The sequence below is a fragment of the Carlito syrichta genome, unplaced genomic scaffold (genome assembly GCF_000164805.1).
Source record: "Carlito syrichta isolate Samal-C Ts95f unplaced genomic scaffold, Tarsius_syrichta-2.0.1 Scaffold76546, whole genome shotgun sequence".
Classification (NCBI taxonomy): domain Eukaryota; kingdom Metazoa; phylum Chordata; class Mammalia; order Primates; family Tarsiidae; genus Carlito; species Carlito syrichta.
In genome coordinates this window covers 470256-485618 of record NW_007020642.1, presented here as the reverse complement: position 1 = coordinate 485618, position 15363 = coordinate 470256, and the positions used below count along the sequence as shown (strand labels likewise).

At 39.5% G+C, this 15363-nt stretch overlaps 1 protein-coding gene across 3 annotated transcripts; it reads right to left on the bottom strand.

The window, feature by feature from the left end:
- Positions 1–253: 253 nt before the first annotated feature.
- Positions 254–15166, bottom strand: PNO1 (partner of NOB1 homolog). 3 transcript variants are annotated; one of them, XM_021710280.1, is made up of 7 exons: positions 14898–15166; positions 14506–14655; positions 11174–11257; positions 10913–10973; positions 10557–10674; positions 2504–2574; positions 254–913 (listed from the first exon to the last, which is right to left on the bottom strand). In XM_021710280.1, the coding sequence occupies exons 1-7, from the start codon at positions 15102–15104 to the stop codon at positions 846–848; spliced, it is 759 nt and encodes a 252-aa protein (XP_021565955.1). In that variant the 5' UTR covers positions 15105–15166; the 3' UTR covers positions 254–845. The 3 variants fall into 3 exon arrangements, with proteins under 3 accessions (XP_021565955.1, XP_021565958.1, XP_021565961.1); XM_021710283.1 differs by lacking the exon at positions 2504–2574; XM_021710286.1 differs by lacking the exon at positions 254–913 and having other exon boundaries at positions 2545–2570; positions 10553–10674.
- Between the last annotated feature and the right edge of the window lie 197 nt (positions 15167–15363).

Sequence of the window (15363 nt, the reverse complement as noted above, 5' to 3'; positions counted from 1 at the left end):
TAGTGTTCTGAGCATGTTTAAGGTAGGCAGGGCTAAGCTATGATGTTCGGTAGGTGTATTAAATGCATTTCTGACTTAAAAGATATTTTGAAATTCAGTGGGTTTATTCAAACAAGCCCATTGTTGAGATACATAGGTGTATTTAACAGCGGTAATGTCTTGCTACTTTCGTTAAACGCTTATTTGAAAAAGAAAACTCATTCCTCACATCAACCTTGTGATGTCTTTAATTTTTTTTAAGTGAGATTTATTGAGAAGACAGAAAAGCTCCCATAGCAGGAGGGGACCTGACAGGGTTGCCCAGTCTTTATTTTTAAAACTGCAAAACAAGTACAAAGATTAGCCCTTTCTGATTCACATGATATGGCCAAAATTATTGGTTATGACCTGATTCTAAAATAATCACACACCACTCACTATTAAGGGCCATGATTCACACACAGGTTTTCTTAGATGACTTAATTACAAAGAATAAATGTTTATAAATTTATAAATAAAAACTTATAAATTCACACAGAAAAGCTGTTTAAGCAAGAAGTTTCTCTCCAAATGAGAGGATTATAAACGATACAAATCTACTACATGTGATTAAAATGGAAAAAAATGATAAATTATCATTTTTTACCCACTGTGTAAGTATAATAGAATTAAATTCTGATATTTAAATTATCCTAAAAGCTTGAGTGTGAATACTGTTGAACCTTTCCTTTCTGTTTATGCTTTGGCCAAAATGGAAGAAAGGATTGTGGCTTCGAGTGACAAATTCCTCACTTGGTTTCTTGTGACCACTTGTAGGGTGTAGTCTTTTTCTCTAAAGTTCAAAGACAAAAGTTTCTGATTTGAAATCAGAATCGATCTGCTGATCTGCTAGCCACAGCTCGAATATTGCCATATACCTTTGATGGAGGATTTCCTGCAAGAGAAAAAAAAGTAATCTCTATGTATACAAACATACTCTCATACACAGAAACTAGTCATCCCTTGGGATCCACAGGCAAGAGGTTCCAGGACCCCCACAGATAAAGCCTCAAAGACTCAAGTCTCATATAAAAAATGTCAAAGTATTTGCATTTAGTATATGCATATCCTCTCACATTATTTATTTACTTTTTGGGGATTTAGGTCTCACTGTAGCCCAGGCCAGAATTCAGTGACACCATTATGGCTCACCACAGCCTCAACTTCCTGGGCTCATGAAATCCTTCCACCTCAGCCTCCCAAGTAGCTGGGACTACAGATGCATGCTACTATGCCCAGCTAATTTTAAAATTTTTTTGTAGAGACTAGGTCTTGCTATGTTGCCCAGGCTGGTCTCAAACTCCTGAGCTCAAGCAATCCTCATGCCTCAGCCTCCCAAAGTGCTGGGAGTACAGGTATGAGCCACCATGCCCAGCCCCTCTCATGTTTTAAATCATCTCTAGATTATTTAATACAATGTGAATGCTATGTAAATAGTTGTTATGCAGTATTGGCTTTTTTTTTTACTTGTTATTATTTTAAAATATTTTTGATCTGCAATTAGTTGAATCTGCAGATGAGAAGCCTGTGAATATGGAGGGCTGACTACATGATTAAAGGGACTACAACCCTAAAAATAGGGACATTTTAAAATTGAATCTATCTTCAATTACCAAAACCAACTTAAAAGAAATCATACTTAGTATTCTCTAAAACACATTTTAAATTCCTAAGAGCCAAAGGCACTGAGTTCTGAAAAATACTTCAGGCTGGGCACAGTGGCTCATGCCTACAATCCCAGCACTTTGGGAGGCTGAGGTGAGAGAACTGCTTGAGCCCACGGGTTTGAGACCAGCCTGAGCAACTTGGCGAGACCTCATCTGTACAATAAATCAAAAAATTAGCCAGGTGTGGTGGTGCACACCTATAATTCCAACTACCTGGAAGGCTGAGGCAGAAGGATCACCTGAACCCAGCAGGTTGAGGCTGCAGTGGCTGTGAACGTGCCACTGTACTCTAGCCTGGGTGACAGAGTGAGACTCTGACTCAAAAAAAACAAAAAACTTCAAAGATGACAGCCACTCAGATCTGGGCACTGATGCATAATCCTAAGTGTTTCCTGAGCAGGCTGCTAAGACCCTACAGCTCTTATCAGAAGGCACTGAATGTGCTGCAGGATCATGAAAATTCGATTAAGTGGGTCAGGTAAACTGACTTAAGCTGTTCAGCAGCTCCTTTTTTTTTTCCCCTGGCCCTAACTGTGGTGGTCTCTGCAATTTTGGAATGGCTTGTCTGTGCCTCTTACCAAGGCAGCAGCAAAGATTTAAGCAATACTCCCCAATAAACACTTTCTCTTCTCTAGCAGACAAACAAATGGAATCTAAGCAAAAATAGTTCCATTTTTTTTCTCTAGTTCCACATTTGCCAACCCACAAGGGTTTCTACTTGCTATCTTTAACACCCTAATCTGCTTTGAAAATGGGGTTTAACTTCCTAAGTTAACTCCCTATTCTTTCCAGAGAAAACACTAAAGAAATATCGTTACCCAAGATGAGGTTGCAAATGGCAGTTCTTGCCATCTTGATGTTTTGGAAAGAGCCAAGTATATGAACCTTCCTGAAAAAGATAAAATAAGACAAGCTAGCAATGAAAAGCATTCCTTTACCTAAGTCCTATAATCCAAATCAAGAGTCAGGTTCCCAAATAAAGGTGGTGGTGATGACTGAACAACTCTGTAAAAATATACTACAAACCACTTTAAAAAGGGTAAATTTTATGGTATGGGGGGGGGACGACAACCCTGGAATTTACTTATTAAAAACTGTGTTTTTATTCTTACATGTTCAAATTTCAGTCATTCTCAAAGTATTCTCCATTTGATGCACTACACCTATCAAAATGCTTTTCCCACTGCTCAAAAGTTTTTAACTTGTCAATTTTGATGCCTGTTAGTGCTTCTGCCATTTTTTGTTTCGCCTCTTCCACACTGGCAAAACATTTCCCTTTGAAGACCTTTTTCATCCAAGGAAACAAAAACAAATATCTCAGGGCGAGCCTGGGTGGACAGGGAGGGTGGGGCATGGGGTCATGCTAGTTTTGGTCAAAAACTGAGCACACAGCACGGTGTGGACAGGTTGTTTGTGTAAATCACTATCATGAAACGGGCAAATGCATTGAAAATCTCCAAGAAAAAATTCACTGAAGCTGAATGCAGTCTCTTACAACAATAGTAGCGAGTAAACGAATGGCAATGGTTCCTAGAACTTACCTAGCGGGGAAAGCCTGTACTACAAGAGTCCTGCCCTCCAAGAAAATTCCGGGTTTTTGGGGTCCCCCCTCATACACGAATTATGTCTCAATAAAAAATTATTAGAAAAGACAAAAAATGAAAAACAAAACTAAAAAGTTCTTAAGATTCTTGGTTAATAATGACTACCACCCAGTGAGTGTTTTCTATGTGCTAGGGCTTTATATACATGTTCTCATTTAATCCTCACATTAACTGTATTAGGTAGATGTTACTCTCATTTTACAGATGAGGAAAGAAGTTTATAAGAAAAAAAAAAAAAGCTGCCCAAGACTACACACTGGCGTAGCTGGTATACCTGGAAATGCAAGTGACATTTTACTCGATACAACATATTTGTCTTTCAGCTGCAAAGCTTTCTGAAGACTATTTCAATTTCTTAAGTACTCTGAGGATCATCCAGACCCTTTTAATGGGCATTCCTTATTGAAAAACTCATAAAATAGATAAAATAGAATTTTGCCTTTTGCGTCCGTCTTCCAAAATGTTTTCCCTGTGCCCTCTACGATAGTTACCAGCTAAATCCTCTGTTCTCTAACTTTTGTTAACATTCCTTTTACCATCTTGCTCTCACTAAAACCCAGCTTTCAAATGGTGGTCAGTTTTTCCTCCACAAACCAGGTGCCGCTGCACATGAAGAAGCGGGGCAGGTGCCTTTCTGGTCCTCAAGACACATCCAGGCCACTCACTCTCTCCTTCCTTCCTCCCTAAAAAACCCTCAGCTTTGAATCCGCTCAGATGACATCACCTCTTTACCCTGCCTGTCTTTTCCTTGCTATTCCGCTCACCATTCTTCACAGTTTCAATAGCCCTGAAGATGAGAGTCCCCAAACCCTAGCCTCTTGGGTCCCTGACATCCTTTATGCCAATCCTGGGTTCTCGTTTTCTGCTCCAGCCTGCCCTACTCCCACCTCTCCATAATTTCAATTTCAAACATTCAACTCTCTCTCTCTACCATGCTCTCTCATTCTAATGCACTTACACAAAATTTTTTGGAGATTTGTGACAACTGGGAAAAACTCAGGATAAACTGCATGGCCTCAAAAAATGAGAAAAATTAAAATAAAAAATATGTCAAGAGTGCATAAAATACAAGAGTGCATAAAATAGATACTAGTCTATTTTATCATTTACTACCACAAAATATACACAAATCTATTATAAAAAGTTAAAATTAATAAAAATCACACAGACTGTATGTAGTGCCATTTGTAGCAAGAGAAATGTAAACAAATGCAAAGATGCAGTATGAAATCATATGTGCATAAAATTAACTGTGGTACAGACTGTATGACTGCAATAACTTCATAGCCACATCCTGTTGCTCTTTGTATGAACTCAAGTTGTCTTGAGTACACATGTAAAACACTATATGATGTTATCATCTCCCCTGAGCAGTCTGACTCTCCAATAAATTGTATATCACAGTAAAAAGTGATCTCTCATGGCTCTTGCATATTTTTTCATCCTGTTCAGTGCTGTATCGTAAATTTTGAATAACACTAAGGGACCCACGTCAAGTGCCACTAGTGATGCTTGATGTGCTCCCAAGAAGCAGAGAAAAGTCATGACATTGCAAGAAAAAGTTCAACTGCTTGATATGCACCATGGATTGAGGTCTGCAGCTGTGGTTGCCAGCCATTTCAAGATAAGTGAATCCAGCTTAAGGATAATTGTAAAAAAAGAAAAGGAAATTCATGAAGCTGTCACTGCAGCTATGGCAGCAGGACAAAAACTGTAACCTTTTGCAAAATAACTTTTTATCTTGTAAAACAAACATAAAGCCCCTAGGCCCCAGAGTGAGATGGACTCTTTGTGGCAGTAAGATACCAAATTATAAATAAGACCTAAGGTCATGCTAGGCAAGGGCTAAGTCACATAGGCCTGCATTTAAAGAATAATTGCCTGGAAGGTTGAGGCAGAAGGACTGCCTGAGCCCAGCAGGTTGAGGTTTTGGTGGCCGTGAGCATGTCACTGCACTCCAGCCTGGGCAACAGAGACTCCAACTCAAAAAAAAAGAATAACTGCCACTAGGTTTTTTCTTTTTCTCTAGGCTACCTAAACAAGCACTGGTCTCATGATAAGCAACATTAAAACAAATGCAGTTCACTGACAGCCAGACACTAAGTAGTGACCCCAGCACCCCTCCACAAGCCATAGCTTTGATTGAACAAAAGACTAACAACAGTAACTTTCTCCTGATAAGAGAACATGGACCAGGGACTAGTTCTGGCCAGTTTACAGAGGATGCACATTCAGTGCCTCAGTGTCCCTGCTTCATTTTTTTGATGTATAGGGCCTAACTGTAATGCATTCACATGTTAAGCCTCCACCTCAAAGTGAACATGTGTCACAGGTATCATACATGTTTATTTAGTACATATGTTAGGACTCCCTTCAAGAATATTCATAGCTCTTCCTGTAATCTGTTAACTATGTATACTTAGTTAACCCATTTCCTTCACCATAAATTCCTACTTCACCCATCCCACCCTCAAAGTATCCATTTCAGTCTTTGTTGGAGCCTATCAGGAAGGCCACCCTGCAGGCTGCAACCCTTTTTAAGAAATGAAGTCTCCTCTCCACATTTATAGATCTCATGATTCTTCTGCTGTTAAATCTTGTCTTGGAAATGCAGCTTTTATGTAAGTGCAGGATCGCTACAAGAAATGCATGCCACAGACTCCTCATATGATTCAAGGAAAAGTAAAGTCATTTAATGACAAAATAAAGAAAGGTTAAGGTTCTAAAGCTGGAGAATTTAATGCCAGCAAGACAGTTTGATCATTTTAAAAGAAATGGCTTTAAAAATACCAAGATTAACACAAGCAGTGTCTGCCAATCAAGAGGCAGTAGACGAGTTCTCAGATGCCATTTAAAAAAATCAAGAAGAAATTTATCTGCTAAACAGGTCTTTTGTCTGTTTTTTTGAGATAGAATCTCTGTTGCCCAAGCTAGATGGCAGTGGCATGATCCTAACTCACTGCAGCCTCAACCTCTTAGCTTCAAGTGATCCTCCCATCTCAGTCTCTCTAGTAGCTAGGACCACAGGTGCGTGCTACCATGCCCAGCTAATTTTTAAATTTTTTTAGAGAGGAAGTCTCACTATGTTGTCCAGGCTCATCTTGAACTCCTGGGCTCAAATGATCCTCCCACCTTGGCCTCCCAAGTGCTGGGATTATAGGCATGAGCCACCACACCCAGTCCTGAACAGGTTTTTAGTGAAGATAAAACCTGTTCTGGGGGAAAAATGCCAAAAAGGATATTTATTAGTAAGAAAGAGAAGAACCAGTATTTAAGACAGGAAAGGATAAGCTAACTCTATGGTCCTTTGCAAATGAAGTCAGGTTTATGATTCGCACTGTCCTTATCTACAAAGCTGCAAATCCCTGAGCCTTGAACATAGCTGCCAGTCTTTTGACTGTACAAGAAGGCCTGAACAATGAGAACTCTTTTTCTGAATTGGTCCTACTGATGCTTTGTCCTTGAAGTCAGGATGTACACTGCCAATAAGGGACTGTCTTTTAAAGTTCTTCTGATATTGAACAATGCCCCTGGCCACCCAGAATCCCATTCCCATTAATTCAACACTGAGGCATCAGAGTGGTCTGCTGGCCCCCAAACACAATGTCCCTAATTCAGCCTCTAGAGCAAGAGGTCATAAGGACTGTTAAAGCTCACTATACACAGAACTCAACGGAAAGGATTGCCAATGCTATGGAACATCAAAAAGTCTGGAAGGATTACACCATTTAAGACACCATCATTGTTACAGGAAAAGCCCTGAAAACCATCAAGCCTGAAGCAATAAATTCCTTCTGGAGAAAACTACATCCAGATGTTGTGCGTGACTTCACAGAATTTATGAGAGCGCCAATCCAGGAAATCGTGAAAGAGATTGTGGATGTGGCAAAAAGTAGGGAGGTGAAGGGTTTCAAGATATGGATCTTAAAGAAATCCTAGAGCTAAAAACAATGCACCAGAGAAACTAACAGAAGACACCTTGATAGAGATGACTGCTTAAAAACCAGTGCCAGGTGATGAGGAAGACATAGAAGCAATGCCATAAAACAAACTGATAGCAGGCAATCTGGCAGAAGGGTTACGATGATTCAAGACTTCTTTTACAACATGAACCCTTTTATGGTATGGATATGGAAAACAAACAGTTGGCACCATAAACATTTTTAGAGAAAGGAAAAAACAAAAAAAGTCACACAGACATCACAGTGAATTTCCATAAAGTTACACGAGATATACCTGACTCGCCTGTCTTCTTCCACCTCTGACACTCAAGATAGCACGTACTACCTCCTCCTCAGTCTACTCAACATGAAGACCATGAGGATAATCCGCTTCCACTTAATAAATAGTAAATACATTTTTTCTTTCATGATTTTCTTAGTAATATTTTCTTTTCCTAGCTTAATGTAAGAATACATATAACATATGAAATATGTGTTAATCAACTATGTTATCTGTAGGGTTTCTGGTCAGCAGTCGTAGTAGTTATATTTTGGGAGAGTCAAGTTATATGTGGATTTTCAACTGTGCAGGGGGGTCAGTGGCCCCAACTCCCATACTGTTCAAGGGTCAACTGTATATCTATGTAAAGGAACAGTACTTGGCAATAAAAAGGAAATAACAAGCTAATTGAAAGAAGCCTACATACTGCCTATTTCCATTTGTATGAATTTCTAGAAAAGGTAAAACCATAGTGACAGAAAGTAGAACAGTGGTTGCCTGGGAATGGGGTGGAGGCAGGAGACTGACCACAAAGAAGCACAAGGGGACTCTCAGAGTTTCTGTGAGTGTGTTAGGACTACAGAACATCTGCCAAAAACTCATTGGACTGGATACTTAAAACAGATGGATATTATTGTATGTATATTTTATTCTATGTATTGTATATATGTTATACCACAATAAAGCTGTGAAAAAGCTGGCTCAACTAGTAAATTTTAACACTTATACATTTATAAATTTTGTGGGGTGCAGTGGCTGTAATCCAGCACCTCAGGAGGTGGAGGCGAGAGGACTGCCTGAGCCCACATGTTTGAGACCAGCCTGGGCAACTTGGCCAGACCTTGTCTCTACAATAAATTTTAAAAAAAAAATGAGCTGGGCGTGGTGGTGTGCACCTGCAGTTCCAGCTACTTAGAAGGTTAAGGTGGAAGGATTGCCTGAGCCCAGAAGGTTGAGGCTGTGGTGGTCATGAACATGCCACTGCACTCCAGCCTGGGCGACAGTGAGACTCCGACTCAAAAAAAAGAAAAAAAATGATAAATTTAACATACTAACCATAATTCATTAGCAAATCAGTTACAGTTTTGATTTCTACATTCACAAAAGCTTTTAAGGCTATTCAGCCAATCCCTGACTTAGGATAATTTGACTTAAGATTTTTTGACTTCATGACATGAAAATGGTGCACATTCAGTACATTCCTCAATTATGATGGAACTACGTCCATATAAACCCATCGTAAGCTAAATACCTTAAGTCAAAGCACTTTGACTTTTTGACTTATGACATCTTCAATTTACATAGGGTTTGTCGACACAACCCCATCATAGGTTGAGGAGCATCTGTATATGGTACTTTAAGATGTGGTGTACATTTCCACATTTTTCAAATTTTCAGCTCAAAAGAGCGTTACCCATGGCTCCATATTTCTGACTCTAGGTTCAATCCATGAAAGATCAGCACTTTGGGAGGCTGAAGCAGGAAGACTGCTTGAGCCCAGGAGTTTGAAACCAGCCTAGGCAACACAGTGAGACCACATCTCTACAAAAAAAAATTTAAAAATTAGCCAGGCATTCATCTGTAGTCCCAGCACTCAGGAGCCTGAGGCAGAAGGATTGCCTGAGCCCAGGAGGTTGAGGCTGCAGTGAGCTGTAGTCATGCCATCGCACTCTAGCCTAGGAGACAGAGTGAGACCCTGGCTCAAAAAAATAAAAATAAATAATAATACATCTGGATTTGGGAAAAGAGGACCAGCAACATAATATCATAGCTATACTTAGAGTATAAATAAAAATGTAAAATTTATATTGTAAATAACGATGAGACCTTCAGTTTAAAGCAAAAATGAGATAATATTAAAAGAAATTATTTCTGGATTTAAGCACAGGCAGATCCCACCTCCTCTCAGTCAACTGTTCCATTTCCCAACTTCGTGGCATTATATAATCTCTGAGCCATCTGCCAGTAAGATCCCCAACATGGCAACAAAGCAGTTTCAACGTCAGAGAGGCATAATTCCAGCTTCATTTCTGGCACCCTTATTTTAAGCCCATGTCATCTTATTTATGTTCACATGTAACTGCTTTCTAGTTTTTTACCCAATGTAAAATACTCATCTTCCTTTTATAAAAGGTCTTAACATATATATATGTGTACGTATACCGATACAAAAATGCATACATAGTTTGGACTAGCCTGGACAACACAGCAAGACCTTATCTCTATAAAAAATAAAAGAATTAAGTGGGAGTGGTGGCATGCACCTGTATTGCCAGCTACTTGGGAGCCTGAGGTAGGAGGACTGCCTGAGCCCAGGAGGCTGACACTGCGGTGAGCTGTGATCATGCCACTCTGCTCCAGTCTGGCAAACAGAAAAAAAAAAAAAGTATACACACACACACACACACACACACACACACACACCTAAAAGATTTACAATAGCATCTGAAACATTACTCGCTCTTGCCTATTGATTTAATAGATTCCCCTATTAAATCATCTCTAATATAGTTTATTTTAATAGTGTTTCTAAATATTTTCCTCATTGCTAAGTGAAAAAAATATAATTTCTGAAATTTTCTCAACTTAACCTCCTTTCAATGTAGGTAGCTATCTACTCATGCCAAAGCCCATCTAGACAGCCCCCAACTTAAGATGTTTCAACTTACAATATTCTGACTTTACAATGATACAAGGGCAACACACATTCAGTATACTGTGCTACAAGTACCCATACAACCATTTTGTTTTTCACTTTTAGTACAGTATTCAATAAATTATATGAGCTATTCAATACTTTATCATAAAATAGGCTTTGTGTTGGATGGTTCTGTCCAACTGTAGGCTAATGTACATGTGCTATGAGCATGTTTAGAGAAGACTAGGCTAAACCATAATGTTTAGTTATCCAGGTATATTAAATGCATTTTAGACTTACAATATTTTCAACTTACAATGGGTTTATCATAATGTAATCCCACTGTAAGTCAACAAGTATAATTTGAAACTAACAAAAATATAAATTTTCTCAAGATCAGATACTTACACATCAGCCAAAACTATCCGTGTCCGCGTCACATTTTCTATGGTGAATTTGGTTTTTCCACCTTTGCCGGCGATTCTTCCTATTGCCCTCGACAGATGATCTCCTTTTAGGGGTTTAACTAAATGAGAAAAGCAAGAGCTCAGAAGATAAGCCATTCCAATGTACCACCCACTTCCACATAAAGTTTAATCAGCAACTAAATATCCCTACTTAATGAAACTACATATACATTTTGTAACAGTTGCTAATAATACAACTCAACTGATGCTATTAGAAAACTGAGAGTCACAACACAATATAAAGTCAACATTACAGAAGAACAGTATTTCTCAGGAAAAGACCACCACAACACTCACCATCTGTGATTTCAAAAGTCTCTAGGAAGAGGTCATCCAACCTGATGAGAGCAAGTGCATCCTGTAATATGAAAATAAACACTTTGAATCCCCTTCCATGTGGACACCTGAAAATGAGTGAAGTAGAAAGCACTGTGGAATTAAAATTCACAAGCTCTAGAGCTAGAAAGTTCAAATTTTTAAAATATGCCCAATTCATTGAAATATTAACACATTAAATATTTTTCAAGTTCCCATTTTAGATGTCATGAAATCACTCACCTCCACCTGAAACCCGAGAATAAAGGCTTTCACAAAATCAGCTGCTTTTGTCAGAGCACTAACATCCTTGGTGTCTTTACAAGTCTGTCAAAAAAAAAAATGGTAAAAATACACTTGGGAATTAAATAGAAAGTGTTCTAACAAAATACAAGGAATGACCTTTCCCTATATACTTTCCTTCACCACTACCCTTCCTCAACACACTCTATGTCCCATTTTCTGATGAGATAAGTACTGTGTTTCATTTGCAAAATAAAACCGGTTGTCTCAGCTTTGGTCAGTTCCACCCAAAGACTGTGCAATGACTGACTGTATTCTATGACTGATCAGACTCTGGGGCTAACAGTCAGACTCCTCTGGCACAGCCCAACTGCTCACATCTTAAAGAACCTCTATCCTTTGACCATCCCTTCAATGCCCAAGCCTGTTTTCTTCTTCATTAAGGCAGTCTTCTCCTAGAGTCCTGACCTAATCTTCTGACTTCAATTATCATTTATATGCTGATGTTTTCCAAATCAACAACTCCAGCCCTAACTACCTGCATGCCCAGCAGAGGGGGAACCAACAATGATTGAAGCAGGGAACTTGCCCTCAAAGAGTTTGTTAACTGCAGTAATAGCTGCTATTCATAAAATGTCTACAACTGCAAATAACATGCTTCACACTCTGTAGCTCTAATATTCATGACAACCTTGAATGTTAAATGATATGCATACTTCTATGTGTGAGAAAACTAAAGTACCAAAAAGTGAAAAAAGTAAAACTTGAACACAGGTCTGATTCCAAAACTGTTCTTTCTATTCTCCCACACACATTCACAAGCTAGTTGAGACCACATATTTAACAAATTTTAAACCATTTAGTTTTGTGTAATGAAAGTGTCTATCAGCAGAAAGATTCACTTATTAGCATGATTACTCTGACTAAAATACTCAACTTTTTTGACCCTCAGTTTCCTCACATCTCTAGGATGAGATATATCATCTACCTCATAGGGCTGTCCTAAAAACCAAATGAGGTAGTGTATGTCCAAGTACCACTACATGTCTGGTACATGGCAGCACCAACAAATGTTAGTGGAATCCAAATTGATGATCCTGCAAAAATAAAACAGATAACGAAGCACAATAAAAGTTTAGGCACTGAAGAAATGACTGAAAAATGGACTTATCATAAAGGAGAAAAAACTTTGAGCTAGACCCTAAAAGATGACTGGAAATGAAGAAGAAAGAAAAAGGGAATAAGAAATAAAGGGTCAGCGAGCAAAGCTACCAAAAAGTACAGACACAAAGAAATAGAGAAAAACTTGTGAATGGGTCTCTCTTACTTGAAAGGCAGGTTCAGTCAAAAACTTAACTTTTATCCTTAAAAAATGTTGAAGATGCCAGGATATCATAATGAAAGCATTGCAGTCTAGGAAAAATAATCTGGCACTGGCATAGAGGATGGAGCAGAAATAGGAAAGACATAAAACAATGAAGCAAGGGAAATCTACAAGGAAACAATAAGCCTTGTCAGTAACCAGGAAAGCCTAAATGAGTGGCAACATAAGCAAAGAGGAGTTATTCTATCATGTTCCATTGGCAGTTTAAACTTTACTATTTAGAGTAGTGCCTCTCTTTTTTCTATTATTATATTCCATTAACAGAAATGAATCTATACTATTCCTGATCATGGTATAAGAATCCCTGAAAAGGAAATATAATTTTGGTCATTGATTCAAAATTGGTCATTGGTACAAAGTTGGTCCTCAGAAAAGGAAGCTCAAAGTCAATTAATTTTAAATGTCTAATTCCTGAACTGACACCACGTATGTATACATGTGTATGTATATAATTTATATTTATTCTTAAAATATTTTCCCTGCAAAGAATATGATTAAAATAGTCATGCACCTCATACAATATTTTGGTCAATGACCAATGGTATATACAACGGTTGTTCCATAAGACTATAATGGAGCATATGAGGGGGGAACCCCAAAAAACCCGGAATTATCTTTTGGAGGGCAGGCCCCTTGTAATACAGGCTTCCCCTGATAGGTGTTATAGGAGCCCACTGGCATCAGTGTACCAGCTAGTGTTGTTGTGAGAGGCTGTATTCAGCATCAGTTAATTTTTTTTGAGATTCTTTCAATGTGTTTGCCCACTTCATGATTTACAAGTGCACCTGCCCACATGGTGCTGACTGTTCAGCAGTTTTTGACCAAAAATGATATGACCCTCTGTGCCCACCCTCCCATTCTCGTCCCCAGCAACTTTTTTTTGTTTCCCAGACGAAAAATGTCTCCAAAGGGAAACGTTTTGCAAATGTGAAAGAGGTGAAACAAAAAACAGCAGAAGCACTAAAAGGCATCAAAATTGACTAGTTAAAAAACTGCTTTGAGCAGTAGTAAAAGCCATCACAATAGGTGTATGGCGTCAATACAAAGTATTGCAAGAATACCTTGAAGGTGACTGAAATTTAAACATGTAAGAATACACAATTTTTAATAAATAAACTAGGTTTCTTTTGGGTTTCTCCCTCATAAACAGAAACCTGATATATGGCTACACAGCACTTAATGGTGGCATTGCAGATCAAGTACGAGAAATTTTTCCATAAAATAATATATATTTATATAAATACATCGTGTCTAGGTTTGTATACATTCTATGATGTTCACACAACAAAATTGCCTGACAATGCATTTCTCACAACATATCCCTGACGCTGACTGTATATCATTCTTGTAAAGCAGTAAGCACTTATGTTTATTATTTTCATATTTCTATGACAATCTCTTTACAAACATCATAAAAGATATATACAAGCTTAGGCAGTATTTTGGCATGATCTCAGAACCAACTTAAAAATTCAAATATTTCTGTTGAATGGACATTTTGAAGGCATTTGGGAAGTTCAATCGCACCATAATAAACTGTTCATTTTTATTTCGCTCTGTTGCCTAGAGAGGAATGCAGTGGTCCGATTACAGTTCACTATAACCTCAAACTACTGGGCTCAAGCAATCCTCCCCCCTCAGTCTCCCAAGTAGCTAGGACTACAGGTGCACCATCAAGTCTGGCAAATTTTATTTTATTTTTTTGTAGAGACAGAGTCTTGCTATGTTGCTTAGGCTGGTCTCGAACTCCTGGCCTCAAGTGAAACTTCAGCCTTGGCCTCCCAAAGTGCTGGGATTACAGGCTTGCCCTTCACTATGACACATTTTAAAACTAGAAGAAAACCACTTAACGAATAAATTCCATCAAAGAAAGTCTACCCATGCCTTTTCATCTCCCTGGGGAGAGAAAATCTAGTCTATTCACATATAAGATTGACATTCTCCTTACCCTGATTTCTACATTCTTTGATTTCAAATTAAAGCGAATCTGAAGTCCCAAATGTTCTACAATAGGAGTAAATATCTTCATCCAGTTTTCTTTTAATGGTGTATATCTGTTAGCTGGGACTGCAATTTTCCTTGTTTCTTCTTTCCCGCTCTGTAATAAAAGAACACACAACTCAGGAGACGCATGGAAGGACATGGGTGGAGTTGTAAAGTGACAGTTGGTCCACAAAATTGTTTTGCTTCCCTCAACCATACTAGTTAAGGCTCAGAAGAATCACCTCTGTCAAGAGCACAATGGCAGAAGAGCACCCGCAGCTTCAAATCACCCAGAGGCCACCAGCTTGATGCGCCTGGGCCCTTGCCCCGTTCCTGCCCCAGGGTCCCCGCCAGTACCAGGAGCTCGTCCCCGGAGAGGGGCGGAAAGACGGGTCTCTTCGCCGGTCGGGCCTCTTCTGTGTCCATGTGGCCCGCGTCCCCGCCCTCCTGAGCTGCGGACAGCTGCTCAGCCTGTCGTTTCTTCGCCCGCCGGACACGCTTCCGAGTGACCCGGGCGAAGCCTTCCTCAGCCCCGACACTCCGTGCCTGCACCTCCGCCTCCATCTCCAGGAATCTCCAGCCCCGGCCAAGGCTGCAGACTCGAACACGTGCGTCGTGGCACTGCGCAAGCGCGCAGCGCCGGAGTCGCCCTTCGCCGACCAACCACAGGGCTCCTCCCCTTTCGTTGAGAAGGCCCACGCCGGGGCCCTGCGGGATTTGCGGGCGGGGGAGGAGAAGCCTGCTTTGGGGCTGTCCTACGGGATGCCTAATCGTAATGGTTTCCCTCTGGCTCTGAAACTCACAGCGAAAGCATTTTAAAATC